Here is a 20,461-nt window from a genome sequence, read left to right on the forward strand (position 1 = left end):
AGGCGAAGTGAGTACAACACAGCAAGTAAAATAAAAACTAAAAAACACTGGAATGGTTGGTTTGCAGTGGAAGAAAGTGCAAAGAGAGACAGAAATAATGGGGTGCAAAGGAGCAAAATAAATAAATAATAAATACAGTAGGTAAAGAGGTAGTTGTTTGGGCTAAATTGTAGATGGGTTATGTACAGGTGCAGTAATCTATGAGCTGCTCTGACAGCTGGTGCTTAAAGCTAGTGAGGGAGATAGGTGTTTCCAGTTTCAGAGATTTTTGTAGTTCGTTCCAGTCATTGGCAGCAGAGAACTGAAGGAGAGGCGTCCAAAGGAAGAATTGTTTTGGGGGTGACTAGAGAGATATACCTGCTGGAGCGCGTGTACAGGTAGGTGCTGCTATGGTGACCAGCGAGCTGAGATAAGGGGGGACTTTACCTAGCAGGGTCTTGTAGATGACCTGGAACCAGTGGGTTTGGCGACGAGTATGAAGCGAGGGCCAGCCAACGAGAGTGTACAGGTCGCAGTGGTGGGTAGTTATGGGGCTTTGGTGACAAAACGGATGGCACTGTGATAGACTGCATCCAATTTATTGAGTAGGGTTTTGGAGGCTATTTTGTAAATGACATCACCGAAGTCGAGGATTGGTAGGATGGTCAGTTTTACAAGGGTATGTTTGGCAGCATGAGTAAAGGATGCTTTGTTGCGGAATAGGAAGCCAATTCTAGATTTGACTTTGGATTGAGATGTTTGATGTGGGTCTGGAAGGAGAGTTTACAGTCTAACCAGACACCTAGGTATTTGTAGTTGTCCACATATTCTAAGTCAGAAGCCGTCCAAAGTAGTGATGTTGGACAGGCGGGCAGGAGCAGGCAGCGATCGGTTGAAGAGCATGCATTTGTGTTTACTTGTATTTAAGAGCAGTTGGAGGCCACGGAAGGAGAGTTGTATGGCATTGAAGCTCGCCTGGAGGGTGTTAACACAGTGTCAAAAGAAGGGCCAGAAGTATACAGAATAGTGTCGTCTGCGTAGAGGTGGATCAGAGAATCACCAGCAGCAAGAGCGACATCATTGATGTAAACAGAGAAGAGAGTCGGTCCAAGAATTGAACCCTGTGGCACCCCCATAGAGACTGCCAGAGGCCCGGACAACAGACCCTCCGATTTGACACACTGAACTCGATCAGAGAAGTAGTTGGTGAACCAGGCGAGGCAATCATTAGAGAAACCAAGGCTGTCGAGTCTGCCAATGAGGATGTGGTGATTGACAGAGTCAAAAGCCTGGCCAGGTCAATGAATACGGCTGCACAGTATTGTTTCCTATCGATGGCGGTTACGATATCGTTTATGACCTTGAGCGTGGCTGAGGTGCACCCATGACCAGCTCTGAAACCAGATTGCATAGCGGAGAAGGTGTGGTGTGATTCGAAATGGTCGTAATCGTTTGTGACTTGGCTTTCGAAGACTTAGAAAGGCAGGGTAGGATAGATATAGGTCTGTAGCAGTTAGGGTCAAGGGTGTCCCAGAGAATGTCCACTTGGGAGAGATGAGGATCCCAGTGCCACCACCCCGCTGACCAGAAGCTCTCGGGGTGTGCGAGAACACGTGGGCAGACGAGGAGAGAGCAGTAGGAGTAGCAGTGTTATCAGTGGTAATCCATGTTTCCGTCAGTGCCAAGAAGTCGAGGGACTGGAGGGAAGCATAGGCTGAGATGAACTCTGCCTTGTTGGCCGCAGATCGGCAGTTCCAGAGGCTGCCGGAGACCTGGAACTCCACGTGGGTCGTGCGCGCTGGGACCACCAAATTAGAGTAGCAGCGGCCACGCGGTGTGAAGCGTGGCCGCTTCACACCGCGTCAATGACCAACCAGATCAGGTGACTAACCTGATCAATGACCAGCATTGACCAGCCATACTCAACTGGCGGATGTTGCCTATATGTAAAACAAATATTCTGTCGGGATTTGGGATTTGAGCTTACTGCTGTTGAGAGTTGTAATAGTAGAATACACATGGTTACATTTTGAAATGTGGTAGGGTACTGTCATTCACTGACAGACCTTGCTTTGAGAGATATTTATAACCTGTCAGAAATGTCCAGTTGATCAACTACTAGCCATGTTAGCTAGATGGGTAAATTAGGCTAACCAGCTATCTAAATCTTGTAATTATCATTGCAAGATCTACTCTACCCCCCAGGGGGCCTACATTGATTTTGTTGAGTCACTCAGGTATCATAACACACGGCCCTGGGCAAAATATGTAGATTTGCAGGAAATTAGCTTTAAAACTGCAAAAGAACACAGACACTGGACAGAGGAACTCTGCCTAGAAAGCCAGCATCCCGGAGTCGCCTCTTCACTGTTGGCGTTGAGACTGGTGTTTTGCGGGTACTATTTAATGAAGCTGCTAGTTGAGGACTTGTGAGGCGTCTGTTTCTCAAACTAGACACTCTAATGTACTTGTCCTCTCAGTTGTGCACCGGGGCCTCCCACTCCTCTTTCTATTCTGGTTAGAGCCAGTTTGCGCTGTTCTGTGAAGGGAGTAGTACACAGCGTTGTATGAGATCTTCAGTTTCTTGGCAATTTCTCGCATGGCATAGCCTTCATTTCTCAAAACAAGAATAGACTGACGAGTTTCAGAAGAAAGTTCTTTGTTTCTGGCCATTTTGAGCCTGTAATCGAACCCACAAATGCTGACGCTCCAGATACTCAACTAGTCTAAAGAAGGCCAGTTTTATTGCTTCTTTAATCAGGACAACAGTTTTCAGCTGTGCGAACATAATTGCAAAAGGGTTTTCTAATGATCAATTAGCCTTTTAAAACGATAAACTTGGATTAGCTAACCCAACGTGCCATTGGAAGACAGGGGTGATGGTTGCTGATAATGGGCCTCTGTACGCCTATGTAGATATTCCATTAAAAGTCAGCCGTTTCCAGCTACGATAGTCATTTACAACATTAACAATGTCTCCACTGTATTTCTGATCAATTTCATGTTATTTTAATGGACAAAAAATGCGCTCTTCTTTCAAAAACAAGGACATTTCTAAGTGACCCCAAACTTTTGAACGGTAGTGTATATATATATTTTTATTTCTTTACAAATTGATACTTGGAGTCAAATATTGATATAATATCGTCCAAAAAGAATATTGCTATAGTAACTCTATTGACCCCCCCCATCACTCATTCGGACGTCTTTGGAAACTCATCAATGAGTCACCTGATCTTGTGAGCTAAGGCTAGGATGGATTCCATTGTCAATACCACAAAGGCACATACACACACTTACACGTGGGTGGTGTGTAGACGGTTCCCAGGGATAGGAGATCCCAGAAATGAATCTCACCCCCAGCTCCCCATTGGACGTCTGTCAGTGATTGACATGTCTTTGTCCAATAGTTCTACCCTAGGCCCCACCTCATCCTCCCTCCCTCTATTCCTTCTCTCACATTCACTCCAACTCGCAGCTAGAGTACAGTTAGATCTGCCGTCTTCCAACAGAGAGAGAGAGAGAGAGTGTGTGTGTGTGTTATCTGACGTGAGAGAATAGGACAGGCTCGGAAATCATGGGGTTCCCACACCCCGAGTGGGTACAGGTCAGTGAAACACTGTCACTGTGTGTGTCTGACTCTGTCTCTTTCTATTCATCTTTCTCTCTCTCTGTCTGTCTTTTCATAGCTCAGGAAAAGGTGTGTTTTGTTACTGTTGGCTTTCTTTTATAATTGAAGTTGCTGTGTGTGTGTGTGTGTGTGTGTGTGTGTGTGTGTGTGTGTCTTGCATTACTTTGTCTGAGCGTGTTTGTGAGCGAACTCTGCATGCTGCCACCTGGCTGGTGAGAGATCCAGAGTGGTGGTTGGTGGGAGGTCATCGGCCTTGGCCTCCCCCAATTAGAGTGAGTGCCTGCTGTACATCTAGTGTTGTCCCTTGGACTCAAGCATGCAACACAATTTCATAAGAAACTGTATCAGTCAACTCCTATTGACCCACAGTAGACTACTAGCCCTTGTTTCTTTGTCAGATATATGAACTTTATTTGAATTTTGTATCTTTCATTTGCCACCCTCCTTTCTCTCCTCCTAATCTTCCTCCTTTCTCAGTGGCTACTCCCTGCAGCACCGGTCTAACCGGAACCATTGTTAAATGTTTGTCACTGTGAATATCGCAGCTGCACACACCTCACACTTCTCTCTCTCAATAGAGAAAGAAATACTTTCTTTTTTAAAATGAAGAGTTGGGGGAATTTCTCTTTTACTTTCTAAAACAATTCTGCAAGTTCATAAAGACACACAGACATATGTCCAGAGGTGTGTGTGTGTTTAGGAGGTATGGTATTAGTTGTAGGTGGCTTTCCTGCTGTTGTGTCCTTATTTACAGAAAACAACATTTATAGAGCACAGTGTGTGTATGTTTTTAATACCTAAATGAAAGTGTGTGTGTGTAGGGTAATACAGTACGGTACATGCAGGTAACGGAAGCATGAGTATTTGCATGAAGTGAGCGTTATTTCCATACGGAGTGAATGAGTGAAAGCAGAGGGAGTGAATGAGTGAAAGCAGAGGGAGTGAATGAGTGAAAGCAGAGGGAGTGAATGAGTGAAAGCAGAGGGTGAATGAGTGAAAGCAGGGGAGTGAATGGAAGTGTGTGTAGACTCTCTTCCAGGAACCATTTTAGGAAATTAATGCCATGATAAAGGGAAGACCTTGCCAGGAGGGCGCACCCACACTCACACACATGCTTGTACATGCAAGCATGCACCACACACACACACACACACACACACACACACACACACACACACACACACACACACACACACACACACACACACACACTGCAGCTCTGTTAGTAGGACACCAGGTTGCTGATCTTGCCATGCTCTTTTTCTGGGTCAGTCTGTTTGGAGCCATCTCTCTAATCTCTCACTTGTTTCACCACGTCTGAGCAGCTCACCTGCCTCAATGTTTCTGTCAACACACACTTACTCTCAGATAGTCATAAACGTGTTCAGGAGCGCATGTCTGACCAGTTTTAGATTATTTGAATCTGCTGTTTAGGTTTTTAAAGAACACACACAAATAATGCTGGATTAAACATCACACTGCTGTGTCATACCTCCACCTTTGTCCTGTTTCTCTCTGTTTAGTGTCTGCTCTGTGACCAGAGAGGGAGAAAGGGATGTAGAGAGATATAATTAACTTTATCTTTAAATAAAGCTGGAATCCGTAGCTGTGAAACTGCCAAGTCCATTTGCAATATTACAACAAAGACTTTACTTCAAACCAAGAACATTGTTTTTTTCCCATCAGACATCAGTGAACGCGCAATTGAACAGCAGAGTGATTTTATAACAAAGATGCTCCATTTCCTAAACAAAATAAAAACAAATGCACCTGGGGTGACTGTTTCACCTTATGCGGATCTCAAATCAAATTGTGTTTGTCAGATGCTTCATAAACAACAGGTGTAGATGTAACCAGTGTGAAATGGCTAGCGGGATGCGCGCTAATAGCGTTTCAATCGGTGACGTCACTCGCTCTGAGACCTTGAAGTCGTTGTTCCCCTTGCTCTGCAAGGGCTGCGGCTTTTGTGGAGCGATGGGTAACGATGTTTCGAGGGTGGCTGTTGTCGATGTGTGCAAAGGGTCCCTGGTTTGAGCCCAGGTAGGGGCGAGGAGAGGGACGGAAGCTAATCTGTTACATTGACTAACAGTGAAATGCTTACTTACGGGTCCTTCCCAACAATGCAGAGAGAAAAAAATAACAGGAGTAATAAATACACAATAAGTAATGTAAACTGGGCTATATACACTTAGTACCAGTACCGAGTCGATGTGCATGGGTACGAGGTAATTGAGCTCCTTGCGGTCTGATGCCAAGCCGTTGCCATACCAAGCGGTGTTGTAGCCAGTCAAGATGCTCTTAATGGTGCAGCTGTATACCTTTTTGAGGATCTGAGGGCCCATTCCAAATCTMTTCAGCCTCCTGAGTGGGAAGAGGCGTTGTCGTGTCTTCTTCACGACTGTCTTGGTGTGTGTGGATTATGATCATTCCTTAGTGATGTGGACACTGAGGAACTTGAAGCTCTCGACCTGCTCCACTACGGCCCTGACGATGTGGATGGGGCCATGTTCTGCCCTCCTTTTCCTGTAGTCCATGTTCAGCTCCTTTGTCTTGCTGARGTTGAGGGAGAGGTTGTTGTCCTGGCACCACACTTCCAGGTCTCTGACCTCCTCCCTATAGGCTGTCTCATCGTTGTCGGTGATCAGGCCTTCCACCATCATGTTGTCAGCAAACTTAATGATGGTGTTGGAGTCGTGCACGGCCACGCGGTCGTGGGTGAACAGGGAGTATAGGACGGGACTAAGCACGCACCCCTGAGGGGCCCCCGTGTAAAATATTGTCCCATGTACATTGTGTAATTTACTGATGGGCCCTAACTAGCCCCATGGGGATATCCCTGGTCAGTACGATCGGGTCGTGTACAGCTGCGCTCTGAATTGATGATTACTTGGGTGCTGCCAGCTGTGGGCATGTGGACAGGATTTAAATAAACGCAATCCAGGGAAAACTGTTCTGTTGCCTTCATTCCGTGACATACCATATTTTCCTAATCATCTCGCAAATCTCTGTTGTGACTTTATGGTCAAAATTATCCTATTTACACTTTAGTCAATTTTGACACTATAATATTTTTTTACGATGCCACATATGCAATTTTCAAAAGGAGAAGTTTATTTTTTGGTTCAGTTGGACTTTAAGGAGAGCGGAAGCAGCCTGTTATATTTTAGCAATAAGCCGTGGCTTACAGAGAAGACAGCCTATGGCAACAGCGTGTGAATTCCAATGTGTTTCCTCCTCTTCTCGTTGTCTTTAGCCTGCTACTACAGGCCATTCCTGATGTGCTGCTATTCACCAGTTCCCATTCAAACACTCTTACCAGCCTTTATCTGCATATTTACACACACACACAACCTACTGCCATGGGGGGTAACAGTAACACTAAGGTTGCAGTCAGATTCCATTGACGTTGCTTCCATTGTCATTGACGTCATGTTGTCTACCTGGTCTCTGTCTCTCCCTATCTCCCTCCCCCCTCCCCCTCTGCCTGTTCACCAGGTGAGCCCTGGGCGCCGACCGTGCTAGCCAATAACCATGCTGCGCCAATCTGAGCCTACCAATAGCACGTTGCACCTGGTTGCTACGGATATGAGTGAAATCATGGAGAATTTGGACACTCGTGAGTTGTACCTAGGAGACGGGGAATATGACACTACAGACTTTAAACTCCCAGGTAGGGTGTGTGTGTGCACATGTGAGTGTGTGTGCAAATGTTTTATTCATTGATTGATGGATTAGTTTATAAGAAGACAGTTTTACCTATCTAACTATTTATAACATATTCATGAGCAACAAAGTGTGTGTAGTGTGGGCAGGTAAGTTTTGCTCAAGGTGTTGGCTGACAGTGAGGAATGTTATGTCTTAGAGAAGTGTGTGTAGTTTCTGATGTGTGTGTAGTTTCTGATGTGTGTGTGTGTAGTTTCTGATGTGTGTGTGTAGTTTCTGATGTGTGTGTGTGTGTAGTTTCTGATGTGTGTGTGTTCCCCCAGAGGAGCGTCGGGGCTTTGCGTCTGTCTACAATACTGTGGGGTTTAAGGAGGCGGAGGCCAAGGTGTTTCTCTCCTCTCCCATCACCGCTAAGATACTAGAAGTGGAGAGATTCACCTCTGCACAGGACCGCTTCAATATCACCTCACAGCGCAGTGTCAACAAGGTACACACGCACATACCTCAGCAAAGCACCACAAACACACACACACAGACACTCACTCAGCCATACCCTTTATATTTTTCCTGTCTGTAGAGTCTGCCTGCGGTATTTAAGATTGAAATGAGACATGGAGAGTTCAGCTGGGTGGTCAGAGGGAAGGAAGAACACTTCATGGACCTCCACAGAGAACTGCTCCGATACAAGACTTTCATGAGAATACCACTACCCTCCCGCAGGTACACAACACAACACACTACCTACCTACCTACCTACCTACCTACCTACCTACCTACTACCTACCTACCTACCTACCTAACTACCTACCTACCTACCTACCTACCCACCTACTACTACTACCTACCTACCTACCACTACCTACCTACTACTACTACTCTTACTTACTTACTTACTTACTTACTTACTTACTTACTACTTACTTACTTACTTACTACTTACTTACTTACTTACTTACTTACTTACTTACTTACTTATTACTTACTTACTTACTTACTTTTATACTTACTTACTTACTTACTTACTTATCTTACTTACTTACTTACTTACTTACTTACTTACTTACTTATCTACTTACTTACTTACTTACTTACTTACTTACTTACTTACTTACTTATTACTTACTTACTAACTTACTTACTTACTTACTTACTTACTTACTTACTTACTTACTTACTTACTTACTTACTTACTTACTTCTTACTTACTTACTTACTTACTTACTTACTTACTTACTTACTTACTTACTTTACTTACTTACTTACTTACTTACTTTACTTTCTTTCTTCTTTCTTTCTTTCTTCTTTCTTTCTTTTCTTTCTTTCTTTCTTTCTTTCTTTCTTTCTTCTTTCTTTCTTTTCTTTCTTTCTTTCTTTCTTTTTCTTTCTTTCTTTCTTTCTTTCTTTCTTTTTTCTTTCTTTCTTCTTTCTTTCTTCTTTCTTTCTTTCTTTCTTTCTTTCTTTCTTCTTTCTTTCTATTCTACTATCCTTGTGGGGACCAAAAAATTGATTCCCATTTTTAAAATCAAATTTTTACTAACCCCTAATCCTAACTCTAATTGGAACTCTAAACCTAACCCCTAAGCCTAAAATAGCCTTTTTCCCTGGGACTAGCGAAATGTTCCCACTTGTCCAAGTGTTCCTTCTTTTTACTGTCCTTGTGAGGACTTCTGGTCCCCACAAGGATAGTAAAACCAAAAATACAACACACACAGGTACTATCAAAGATGTTGAAATGAAAAGCACTAACAATTTCCTATTGACTCCCTCTCTCCTCTCCTATTTCTCGCTCCATCCTTTCTCTCTCTTCCAGCCACACAGTGAGAAGGCATAGTGTTCGGAGGTCAGAGGTCAGGGCCATGCCCACTCTGCCACGGGGGAGCGGGATGAGCTGGCCCGTGAGGAACAGGTGTCCAGCAGGAGGGTACGCCATTCGGCAAACACATTTGTCCAATCACCTGTTATCACCTGCTCTATCTTCCTAAAACGGTATGTCTTTATTGGTTACAGAAAGCATTGGAGGACTACCTGAACAAGCTGCTGAAGATGTCTATGTACAGAAACTACCATGCTACGGTGAGACACATACACACACTGCTGAAGATGTCTATGTACAGAAACTACCATGCTACGGTGAGAACATACACACACTGCTGAAGATGTCTATGTACAGAAACTACCATGCTACGGTGAGACACATACACACACTGCTGAAGATGTCTATGTACAGAACTACCATGCTACGGTGAGACACATACACACACTGCTGAAGATGTCTATGTACAGAAACTACCATGGACGGTGAGACACATACACACCACTGCTGAAGATGTCTATGTACAGAAACTACCATGCTACGGTGAGACACATACACACACTGCTGGAGATGTCTATGTACAGAAACTACCATGCTACGGTGAGACACATACACACACTGCTGGAGATGTCTATGTACAGAAACTCCATGCTACGGTGAGACACATTACACACACTGCTGAAGATTGTCTATGTCAGAACTACCATGCTACGGTGAGACACATACACACAGCTGGAGATGTCCACGCTACGAGATATGTCCAACTTTGAATTGGTTCTTGTTTCTCTCAGATGGAGTTTATAGATGTCAGCCAGCTATCCTTTCATCCATGATCTCGTGGACCTAAAGGCTTTGTGAGTAACTCTACACTATCTATGTACTAACTATCATCACCACATATACTTCACTCAGGAAGAGAGTCTTCTACTTTTTCTCTTCTTTCCCAGAGAAGGGATGGTACAAGCGGTCAGGTGGTATCGTATCCAGACTTAATGCTGTGTGGTCATAAGCAAGAGGTTACCGTGGCTCCAACGGTCAGTACCTGAGTAATAGTAAATATCAAGATAGCTACCGACTGGTCAAGTTCAGTACCTGTAAGTAGAATAGAATATCAAGATGTGCTACCGCTGGTCCAAACGGTCAGTATCCTGAATAATAATGAAATTATCAAGATGTGCTACCGCTGGTCCAAACGGTCAGTATCCTGAGTAGAGTAATAGATAAATATCAAGATGTGCTACCGCTGGTCCAAACGGTCAGTACCCTGAATAATAGATGAAATATCAAGATGATGCTACGCTGGTCCACGGTCAGTTCCTGAGTATAGATGAAATTCAAGTGTGTACCGCTGGCCAAAACGGTCAGTACCTGAATAATAGATGAATATCAAGATGTTGCTACAGCTGTCCAACGGTCGTACCCTGATAATAGATGAATATCAAGATGTGCTACGCTGGTCAAACGGTCAGTATCCTGGAGTAATAGATTGAATATCAAGATGTGCTACCGCTGGTCCAAACGGTCAGTACCCTGAATAATAGATGAAATATCAAGATGTGCTACCAGCTGGTCCAAACGATTCAGTATCCTGAATAATAGATGAAATATCAAGATGTGCTACCGCTGCGTCCAAACTGCGTAGTACCCTGAATAATAGATGAAATATCAAGATGTGCTACGGCTGGTCCAAACGGTCAGTACCCTGAATAATAGATGAAATATCAAGATGTGCTACCGCGGTCCAAAATTCAGTATCCTGATAATAGGATGAAATATCAAGATGTGCTACCGGCTGGTCCTAAACTGGTCAGTTACCCCCTGAATAATAGATGAAATATCCAAGATTGCTACCGCTCGTCCAAACGGTCATACCCTGAATAATAGATGAAATTTCCAAGATGTGCTACCGCTAATCCAAACGGTCAGTATCCTGGAGTAATAGATGAAATATCCAAGATGTGCTACCGCTGGTCAAAATGGTCCAGTATCTGGAATAATAGATGAAATATAAGATGTGTTACGCTGGTCAACACGGTCAGTACCTCTGAATAAATAGATGAAATATTTAATGGTGCTACCGCCTGGTAAACGTCAGTATTGAAGTAATAGTTATAAATTATCCAAGATGTGTACGCTGTCAAACAGGTCCAGTATCCTGAGTAATAGTTTAAATATCAAGATGTGCTACCGCTGATCCAAACGGTCAGTACCCTGAATAATAGATGAAATATCAAAGTCTGAGAATGATTCTATCCTCCTCTTACTGCTCCAGCTGATACTGCTGAGCTGTGCTTTAGTAATAAACTCTAGTGTCTGTCTAGCTGGTTGGTGGTGAAGGATTCGTTCCTCCTCTACATGAAGCCAGACTCGGGAGCCATTGCCTTTGTTCTCCTGGTGGATAAAGAGTTCTGCATCAAAATGGACTCCAAAGACACAGAGACCAGACACGGAGTACGGATTGATAGCCTTTCCAGGTGGGTGGGTTTGAGTAAGATGCTGGTTGTAAAAATAAAAAAAACATAGGTTGCTACCTTACCAAAGAGTATTAAAAAAACGGAAATCTACAGAAATTATTCAGACAATCATTGAGTAAAAAGGAGTTTACACAATCAGTGTTTTTGTGTGTGTGTATATTCTGCAGGGCCCTGGTGTTGAAATGCAGCAGCTACAGACATGCCAGGTGGTGGGGTCAGGCCATCGAGGGCTTCGTCCAGAAACATGGCTCTGCCTTCCTGACCGACCACCGCTTCGGTTCCTTCGCCCGACAGGAGCACAACATCCCAGCCAAATGGTATCCACGGCTACACCACAATCATTAAACCACGACACGTTTAATACAGTCAGAGTTAAACAACACCCCAGTCTGAACATTAAGTGAGAACAATGCAGAATATATATTTAAAATGAGAAATTACTCTGGGAATGTATTTTTTCAAGACACATTTACTGTACACACCAAAGTCCCAGTAGAGCATAAAGGCCAGCTAGTGTGGCAGGTGGGTTATCCCAGGTAATCCCAGGTACACTTTGGCCCAGGTACAGTTTGGCCCAGTTACAGCCCTTAAAGGTATCTGTCTCACTGGAGTAACCTGACACAAAGAGAGGGAAAGTGACACTGGGCTTCTCATCACCTGTCACCTGCTGTGGCAACACTATACTGTCTGTGTGAGACATGGAGGGGGTGTGTGCAACAGTGAAAGTCTCTGGTGGGTGTATGCTTGCGTGCGTGGGAAAGTTTGTGTGTCTGTACCCGAGAGAGAGAGTGAGTGTGTGTATGAAAGAGAGACCGCACTGTGTTTTAAGTGTGTGACTATAATATAACTCTGTTTTATAGGTATGTGAATGGGAAGACCTACATGGCCGACGTGGCCGACGCTCTGGAGGAGGCTGAAGAAGAGATCTTCATCACTGACTGGTGGTACGTGTGGGTTGTTTACAGTGTGTGTGTGCGTCTGCATATGGAGAGCACAGAGCGGTCACACCTCCAAGGCAGACTGTGGTCAAACAGATGGGTTACAATCAGAGACCTGGAATACTGTTACACCCACCCCACACAGCTGTCAGCCGCCAGTGTGTGGACATCTCACATTTGTTTACCCTCAGAGCCTGGTTCCTCTCTAGGTTCCTTCCTAGATTCCTGCCATTCTAGGGAGTTTTTCCTAGCCACCATGCTTCTACATCTGCAATGCTTGCTGTTTGGGGTTTTAGGCTGGGTTTCATTATAGCACTTTGACATCGGCTGAGGTAAAAAMGGCTTTATAAAATACATTTGATTGTATGTGTGTGTTTTCAGGCTGAGCCCTGAGATCTTTATGAAGAGACCGGTTGTCGAGGGAAACCGCTGGCGCCTTGACTGCATCCTGAGACGCAAAGCGGTGAGCAACAAAATGCTGTCTCATTGGTCCATTCGCACCCCTCAAACTGCCTTAGTGTGGATCTTATCATTGATTAAATGATTTGATTATGTGGTGATTAGTAACAGTGTCTCTGTCTTTCTGTCCCTATAGCAACAGGGAGTGCGTATCTTTGTGATGCTGTATAAGGAGGTAGAGCTAGCTCTGGGCATCAACAGTGAATACAGCAAGAGAACACTAATGCACCTCCACCCCAATGTCAAGGTAGGTGTGTGTGTGTGTGTGTGTGTGTGTGTGTGTGTGAAATGTGTGTGTGTGTGTGTGTGTGAAATGTGTGTGTGTGAAATGTGTTTACAGTGTGTTTATAGAGCATAGGAGGTTGGTGGCACCTTAATTGGGGAGGACGGGCTTGTGGTAGCGGAATGTCTGGAGCGGAATAGATGGAATGGTATCAAATACATCAAACACATGGGTTCCATGTGTTTTTGATGCCATTCCATTCACTCCATTCCAGCCATTATTATGAGCCGTCCTCCCCTCAGTAGCCTCCACTGGTATAGAGGTATCCTTTTATGTAGTAAAAGTGTGTATGTGTTTCTTCTGTAGGTGATGCGTCATCCGGACCATGTCTCCTCCTCTGTATACCTGTGGGCGCATCACGAGAAGATCATCATCATCGACCAATCAGTGGCCTTCGTGGGTGGGATCGACCTGGCGTACGGTCGCTGGGATGACAGAGAGCACCGTCTGACGGACGTGGGGAGTGTGACACGCTCTGTAGCCCTGGAGCAGGTCAGACACACAACCACACACACACACAGTCTGAGTGTCACATGATCACTAGCCAACATAGAGCATGTGAGGATCAGACATCCACACCAACTTTCCTCTCGCTCTGTCTTTCTGTCTCCTGCCTCCTGTCTCCACAGGCTGAGGGTTCCTCCTTCAAGATGGCCACCGCATTGACAAGTAGTTCTGCCCCTAGCAATGGGAAGGGTGCTGCTTCCCTGGTAGTGGACTCAGGGGACCAGCCCAAGTTGAAGGGGCTGGGGAGAATCAGGAGGACAGGGTTCAGTATGAAGAGACACCTGCAGAAACATGGACTGGCCCACGCCGACTCTGTTAGCAGTGTGGATAGCTCAGAAGAGAGTGAGTCCGTACATGCACATGTCATAAACACATGCAGAAGCTAAATGTTGCCCAAATTGTTGTATTTTACTGAGTCATTTGCTGCTTTGTGTATCTAACCGTCGTGCCTAACTGTTTTGAATGTTTAACATCACTAACTCTTCTCTACTAACTACTCAACACAATGCTACATTGATGCTGGTGCTCTGCTTATCACTTGGTAAACAATACCAATGTTAGCATAGCAAACTACTCAGTTCACGCTAGCATTATGTAGATAGAAGAATCAGATCTGAAGCATCCGTTTGGAACTTTCACTCACCACCAAATATGGTGATGAGAGGAAGTCCAGCGGGCTGTGGGAGAAGATGGAGCTAGATGAAACTTGGCGGACATTCTGCTAACTTTCAGATCGATTAATCTCGATGCAGTTATCTGTTCCCAAAACTAGAATGTGTTACGAACAGATTGCACTAACATTTGTAGACTTGACCATTTGCCAAAGTTTTAAAAAAAATGCGTTGTTTAGAAGTGAAAGGGCAAATTGAGTTATTGCACACACGGAATTCACAGAGAAGGAAAATATGCAACTACATGCTAAAACGCGCCAATAGGATCTCGCTAGCTCATGCTTGGCTCTGCCCACCTCCTTGCTTGTTCTTCCCACTGTGCTTAATTTGCTCCCATTGGAAACAACGCCAATGAGATATCTTTGGTTAGTTACCAGTATCTTTGGTACTACAATACTAGCTCGCTATCCCCATTTTGATCTGGAGTCTCCCAGAATTAGAAATTCACGCACTAGTACGCATTTAGAGACCATGTACTTCAGGTGCAGAGAGAGGGACAGGACCATAGTCTGCAGAGGTTAAATGGRAGTCTGTGTGTCCAGGTTGGACGAACAGCGTCAACAGCCAACACAATCTGATCCTTACTAGAGGGGTGGAGCTGAGACTGGCCCCTCCCATTGGGTTGGCACAGGCTGGTGAGTGAGTCTCTGATTGGAAYATGCGCTGTGGGATCGGGGCTTCGACTGTCCCGCTGCTAAACTCATCAKCCAGTGTGCTTTGCAGTGTTCATCACGTGTGTCTCTCTGAAAGAGTGCAAATATCTCAGGGGCCTCATTTATAACCGTTGTGTAAATTTTATATGAAATATCTGTAAAGACTGAGCATGCACCAAAATATTGCGTGAAAACTGGTGCACGCATGTTTTGGGGCATATTTTGTGTGTATGGCAATGTTTATAAATGAGGCCCCAGGTCTTTCTGCACCGTGTGGCATGGCGTGGCCTGGCGTGGCATGAGAGTGTGTGCTCATGTCAAGACTTTGTTTGTACAAGGTCAATAAGAATCCCCCATGATGCAGACTAGGGCCTCTGCAGTGTGTTTTTATGGCAGAAGAATTTCAAGGAATGTGGAGGAGGCAAAGACCCACCCAGACATATTATCCCTCAAAATGGCAGCTTACTGCAGCTTGCACACACACACCTTCTGGTTGTGGTTATGCCTGGGAATGTTCAGATGTTTTCCTCAGATCACTATGTTTTTACTACTGTGAATGTTCATCTGGGCACAATAGTACTCAACTGTGTAGCTAGACTCACACGACCGCTGCTGCTGGTAAATGAGCTGACTTATCTGTCTGAAACAGGATGGACTGTAACTCTGTGTCATGGCTGTCTGGGTGTGGGGCGTGTTCTCTCTCTCTCTCTGTGTGTGTGTGTGTGTGTGTGTGTGTGTCCGTCCGTCCGTCCGTCCGTCCGTCCGTTTGGGGAATATTTTGACTCAACTATCTTTCTGTCCACTGTTTGTTTAATGCATTGAGGAAACAAATCCTTATAAAACTAATTTAAACCTTGAAACTAACTACTTATAATAACCAACCTCTCTCTCTTGGAGTCTCTTCTGATTTCAACTGAAATGTGTCTTCCGCATTTAACCCAATCCTTCTGAATCAGAGAGGTGTTGGGMGCCGCCTTACGTCTTTGTCGCCCCGGGAACAGTGGGTTAACTGCCTTGCTCAGCGGCAGAACGACAGATTTATACCWTGTCAGCTCGGGGATTCGATCCACCAACCTTTCGGTTACTGGCCCAACATTCTAACCACTAGGCTACCTGTTGAAGTCATTCAGTTGTACAACTGACTAGGTATCTCCCTTTCCTCTTCTGATTTCCACTGCCCCCTGCTGCTGGTTTTGGGAGGTGCAGGGAAACGTTTTCCTGGTCAGATCAAAGTCAGGAAAACCTCCTGGACCTATACGCTTGATGTTTAACTTCTATGTGTCTGTGTCTGGCCTTTAGAGACAGTGCGTAGCATGCAAACAGGAATAGGAGGAGTAGGAGAGTTGGTTGGAGATACAAGGTTCTGGCATGGGAAAGACTACTGCAACTTCGTATACAAAGACTGGATCCAACTGGACAAGCCCTTTGACGGTAAGCACATCACCTGAACACACACTTGAACCTGGTCATAAACACACACCTACCTGTACATGACTGTATCCCGTCTCACCAGACTTCATTGACAGACACACCCACCCCAGGATGCCGTGGCATGACATCGCCTCCGTGGTTCATGGGAAGGCTGCCAGGGATGTGGCCAGACACTTCATCCAGCGCTGGAACTTCTGCAAGGTCAGACACAGGTCATAGTGATGTCAATAAGGTTCAGAGGTAACATGTCTGACTCCTTCACAATTTCTGTACAAGAACAGCATTTTGGTAATTGATCATTTCTCTCTCTTTCTGGCATCCCCTCTTTCACTTCCTCTTTGTCTGTCTCTCTATCTGGCTCTAGATAATGAAGCCAAAGTATCGTTCTCTCTCCTACCCGTACCTCCTGCCCAAGTCTCACACTACCGCAGGAGAGATCAGATACCAAGTCCCCAACTGCATCCCTGCAAAAGTACAGGTAAACACACACTAACACACGCACCATCCTACACACACAAGTTTTATGGCTTGAATATCCAACTGCACATTTCCACTCTCTTCCTGTCTGTGTCCCCTGTCAGATCCTGCGCTCAGCATCCGACTGGTCAGCTGGTATAAAGTACCATGAAGAATCCATCCACAACGCCTACGTCCACGCTATCAAGAACAGCCAACACTACATCTACATAGAGGTACTGTTGTACATATACAGTACATTACATAACACTACATAGGCGTTATGTAGTGTAACATGCTTCTATGTCCTGCTGTTTCTCAGAACCAGTTCTTCATCAGCTGTACTGATAACAGACATGTCTTCAACAAGATAGGAGACGCCATCGCTGAACGCATCATCCAAGCATACAAGTAACCCCCCCCCTCTCCACACACACAAACATGCACACATGTACAGTACCAGTCAAACCTTTGGACACACCTACTCATATTTTCAACATTGTAGAATATAGTGAAGACATCAAAACTATGACATAACACATATGGAATCATGTAGTAACCAAAAAGCTATTAAACAAATAAAAATATATTTGAGATTCTTCAAAGTACCCACCCTTTGCCTTGATGAATGCTTTGCACACTCTTGGCATTCTCTCAACCAGCTTCACCTGGAATGCTTTTTTTTAAGGAGTTCCCACATATGCTGAGCACTTGTTGGCTGCTTTTCCTTCACTCTGTGGTCCAACATCCCAAACCATCTCAATTGTGTTGAGGTCGGTTGATTGTGGAGGCCAGGTCATCTGATGCAGCACTCCATCACTCTCCTTCTTTGTCAAATAGCCCTTACATAGCCTGGATGTGTGTTGGGTCATTGTCCTGTTAAAAAAAACAAATGATAGTCCCACTAAGCGCAAACCACATGGGATGGCCTACCGCTGCAGAATGTTGTGGTAGCCATGCTGGTTAAGTGTGCCTTGCATTCTAAGCAAAGCACCATCACACCACCTCCTCCTTGCTTCACGGTGGGAACCACACATGCCGAGATCATCCGTTCACCTACTCTGCGTCTCACAAAGATATGGCGGTTGGAACCAAAAATCTCAAATTTGGACTCATCAGACCAAAGGACAGATTTCCACTGGTCTAATGTCCATTGCTTGTGTTTCTTGGCCCAAGCAAGTCTCTTCTTATTATTGGTGTCCTTTAGTAGTGGTTTCTGTGCAGCAAATTGACCATGAAGCTGATTCACGCAGTCTCCTGCTGAACAGTTGATTGTTGACATGTGTTTGTTACTTGAACTTGTGAGCATTTATTTGGGCTGCAATTTCTGAAGCTGGTAACTGTAATGAACTTATCTCTGCAGCAGAGGTAACTCTGGGTCTTCCTTTCCTGTGGCAGTCCTCATGAGAGCCAGTTTCACTCATAGCGCTCATGGTTTTTGCGACTGCACTTGAAGAAACTTTCAAATTTCTTGAAATTTTGTGTATTGACTGACCTTCATGTCTTAAGGTAATGATGGACTGTCGTTTCTCTTTGCTTGTTTCGAGCTGTTCTTGCCATAATATGGACTTGGTCTTTTACCAAATAGGGTTATATTCTGTATACCACCCCTACCATGTCACAGCACAACTGATTGGCTCAAACGCATTAAGAAAGAAAGAAATTCCKCAAATMAACTTTTAAGAAGGCACACCTGTTAATTGAAATGCATTCCAGGTGACTACCTCATGAAGCTGGTTGAGAGAATGCCAAGTGTGTGCAAAGCTGTCATCAGTGAAAAGGGTGGCTACTTTGAAGAATCTCAAATATAAAATATATTTTGATTTGTTTAAGTTTTTTTGGTTACTACATGTGTTATTTCATAGTTTTGATGTCTTCACTARTATGTATAAAATAGTCYAAATAGAGAAAAACCCTTGAATGAGCTGCTGTTTTGACTGGTACTGTACACACACATATGTACACACACACGAAATGACACGTACAGTAGAAACACACTCACTGAGAATAACCAGCTCCACATGGCAACTGTTAGGTTTGGCAACAGCAGCTTTCTTGAGGATGTTCCCACTGTTTAAGGTCACATCTTTCTCCGGGGGGAAATAAACTGTGTGTGTGTGTGTGTGTGTCCTTTTAGGGAGGGTAAGAAGTTCCGAGTGTACGTTGTGACCCCCTTGTTGCCCGGCTTCGAAGGAGACATCAACACCGGAGGAGGCAGTGCCATTCAGGCTGTCATGCACTACAACTACAGGTGTGTGAGCGGCACGCCATGAAATTAGACATGTCTGTCTGTGTAATGTATCTCTGCTGTAATATAAGGGGATTCAGAAGGCTGTGGCCAGAGGAGACTTGGGATGGCKCTTGGGAGGCCAGTTAAAGGGTTTATATCTACCTCTGTTTACACAGAGTAGACACTGAGAAGACCTGCCTTCACTTTACAACCACAGCAGTAAAGTGTCTGTGTGTGTACTCCACCCATGGAGATGGACTTTATGGGTCAAATTAGCATCCTTGTGGAAACACTACATCACACACTGGCTAGGCTGTCTACACACCCCTCCCTGTTCCTGTGACTCATCAATCTAGAAGTGGCAGGTACTGGAGTTAACATTATCTCACTCTCTGTAGAACCATGAACAGAGGAGATTGTTCCATCATATCTCAGCTGAAGAGAGAAAGTAAGTAATGTGTGTGCGTGTGTGCGTGGCATTGCCTTTAAATTGTTTAACTTGGGTCAAGTTTCAGGTAGCCTTCCACAAGCTTCCACAATAAGTTGAGTGAAATTTGGCCCATTCTTCTGACGAGTGGTGTAACGGAGTCAGGTTTGTTCCTTGCTACACACGCTTTTTCGGTTCTGCACAAATGTTCTATAGGATGGAGGTCAGGGCTTTGTGATGGCCACTCCAATACCTTGATTTGTTGTCATTTAAGCCATGTTTGCCAACAACTTTTGGAAGTATGCTTGGGGTCCATTGTCCATTTGGAAGAACTATTTGCGACCAAGCTTTAACTTCCTGACTGAGTCTTGAGATGTTGCTTTAATATATTCCACATACTTTTACTTCCTTATGATGCCATCTATTTTGTGAATGCACCAGTCCCTCCTGCAGCAGAAAGCACCACACAACATGATGCTGCCACCCCGTGCTTCACGGTTGGGATGGGGTTCGTCGGCTTGCAAGCCTCCCCTTTTTCCTCCAAACATAACATGGGTATTATGGCCAAACAGTTTTATTTTTGTTTCATCAGACAGAGGACATTTCTCCAAAAAGTACGATCTTTTGTCCCATGTGCAGTTGCAAACCGTAATCTGGCTTTTTTATGGCGTTTTGGCAGCTAGGGCTTTCATCCTTGCTGAGTGGCCTTCAGAGTTATGTCGATATAGGACTCGTTTTAACTGTGGATATAGATACTTTTGTACCCGTTCCTCCAGCATCTTCACAAGGTCTTTGCTGTTGTTCTGGGATTGATTTGCACTTTTCGCACAAGTAGTTTCTCTCTAG

General features: G+C 44.6%; 1 protein-coding gene across 1 annotated transcript in view; it reads left to right on the forward strand.

Annotated features, from left to right (window-relative positions):
• LOC111973160 (phospholipase D1) overlaps positions 1 to 20,461 on the forward strand; it is a 35,821-nt gene that overhangs the window by 9,561 nt on the left and 5,799 nt on the right. Inside the window, 24 exon segments of the mRNA XM_070446656.1 lie at positions 7,106 to 7,280; positions 7,597 to 7,760; positions 7,851 to 7,993; positions 9,084 to 9,156; positions 9,159 to 9,194; positions 9,281 to 9,346; positions 9,878 to 9,940; positions 10,036 to 10,061; positions 10,063 to 10,102; positions 10,203 to 10,225; positions 11,408 to 11,560; positions 11,728 to 11,877; positions 12,421 to 12,504; positions 12,880 to 12,961; positions 13,094 to 13,204; positions 13,547 to 13,732; positions 13,870 to 14,089; positions 16,371 to 16,502; positions 16,585 to 16,703; positions 16,867 to 16,980; positions 17,084 to 17,194; positions 17,281 to 17,369; positions 19,096 to 19,209; positions 19,587 to 19,636. Coding sequence (XP_070302757.1) covers positions 7,142 to 7,280; positions 7,597 to 7,760; positions 7,851 to 7,993; positions 9,084 to 9,156; positions 9,159 to 9,194; positions 9,281 to 9,346; positions 9,878 to 9,940; positions 10,036 to 10,061; positions 10,063 to 10,102; positions 10,203 to 10,225; positions 11,408 to 11,560; positions 11,728 to 11,877; positions 12,421 to 12,504; positions 12,880 to 12,961; positions 13,094 to 13,204; positions 13,547 to 13,732; positions 13,870 to 14,089; positions 16,371 to 16,502; positions 16,585 to 16,703; positions 16,867 to 16,980; positions 17,084 to 17,194; positions 17,281 to 17,369; positions 19,096 to 19,209; positions 19,587 to 19,636 — 2,488 coding nt within the window. The 5' untranslated portion in view covers positions 7,106 to 7,141.

Source organism: Salvelinus sp. IW2-2015, linkage group LG14 (assembly GCF_002910315.2).
Source record: "Salvelinus sp. IW2-2015 linkage group LG14, ASM291031v2, whole genome shotgun sequence".
NCBI lineage: Eukaryota > Metazoa > Chordata > Actinopteri > Salmoniformes > Salmonidae > Salvelinus > Salvelinus sp. IW2-2015.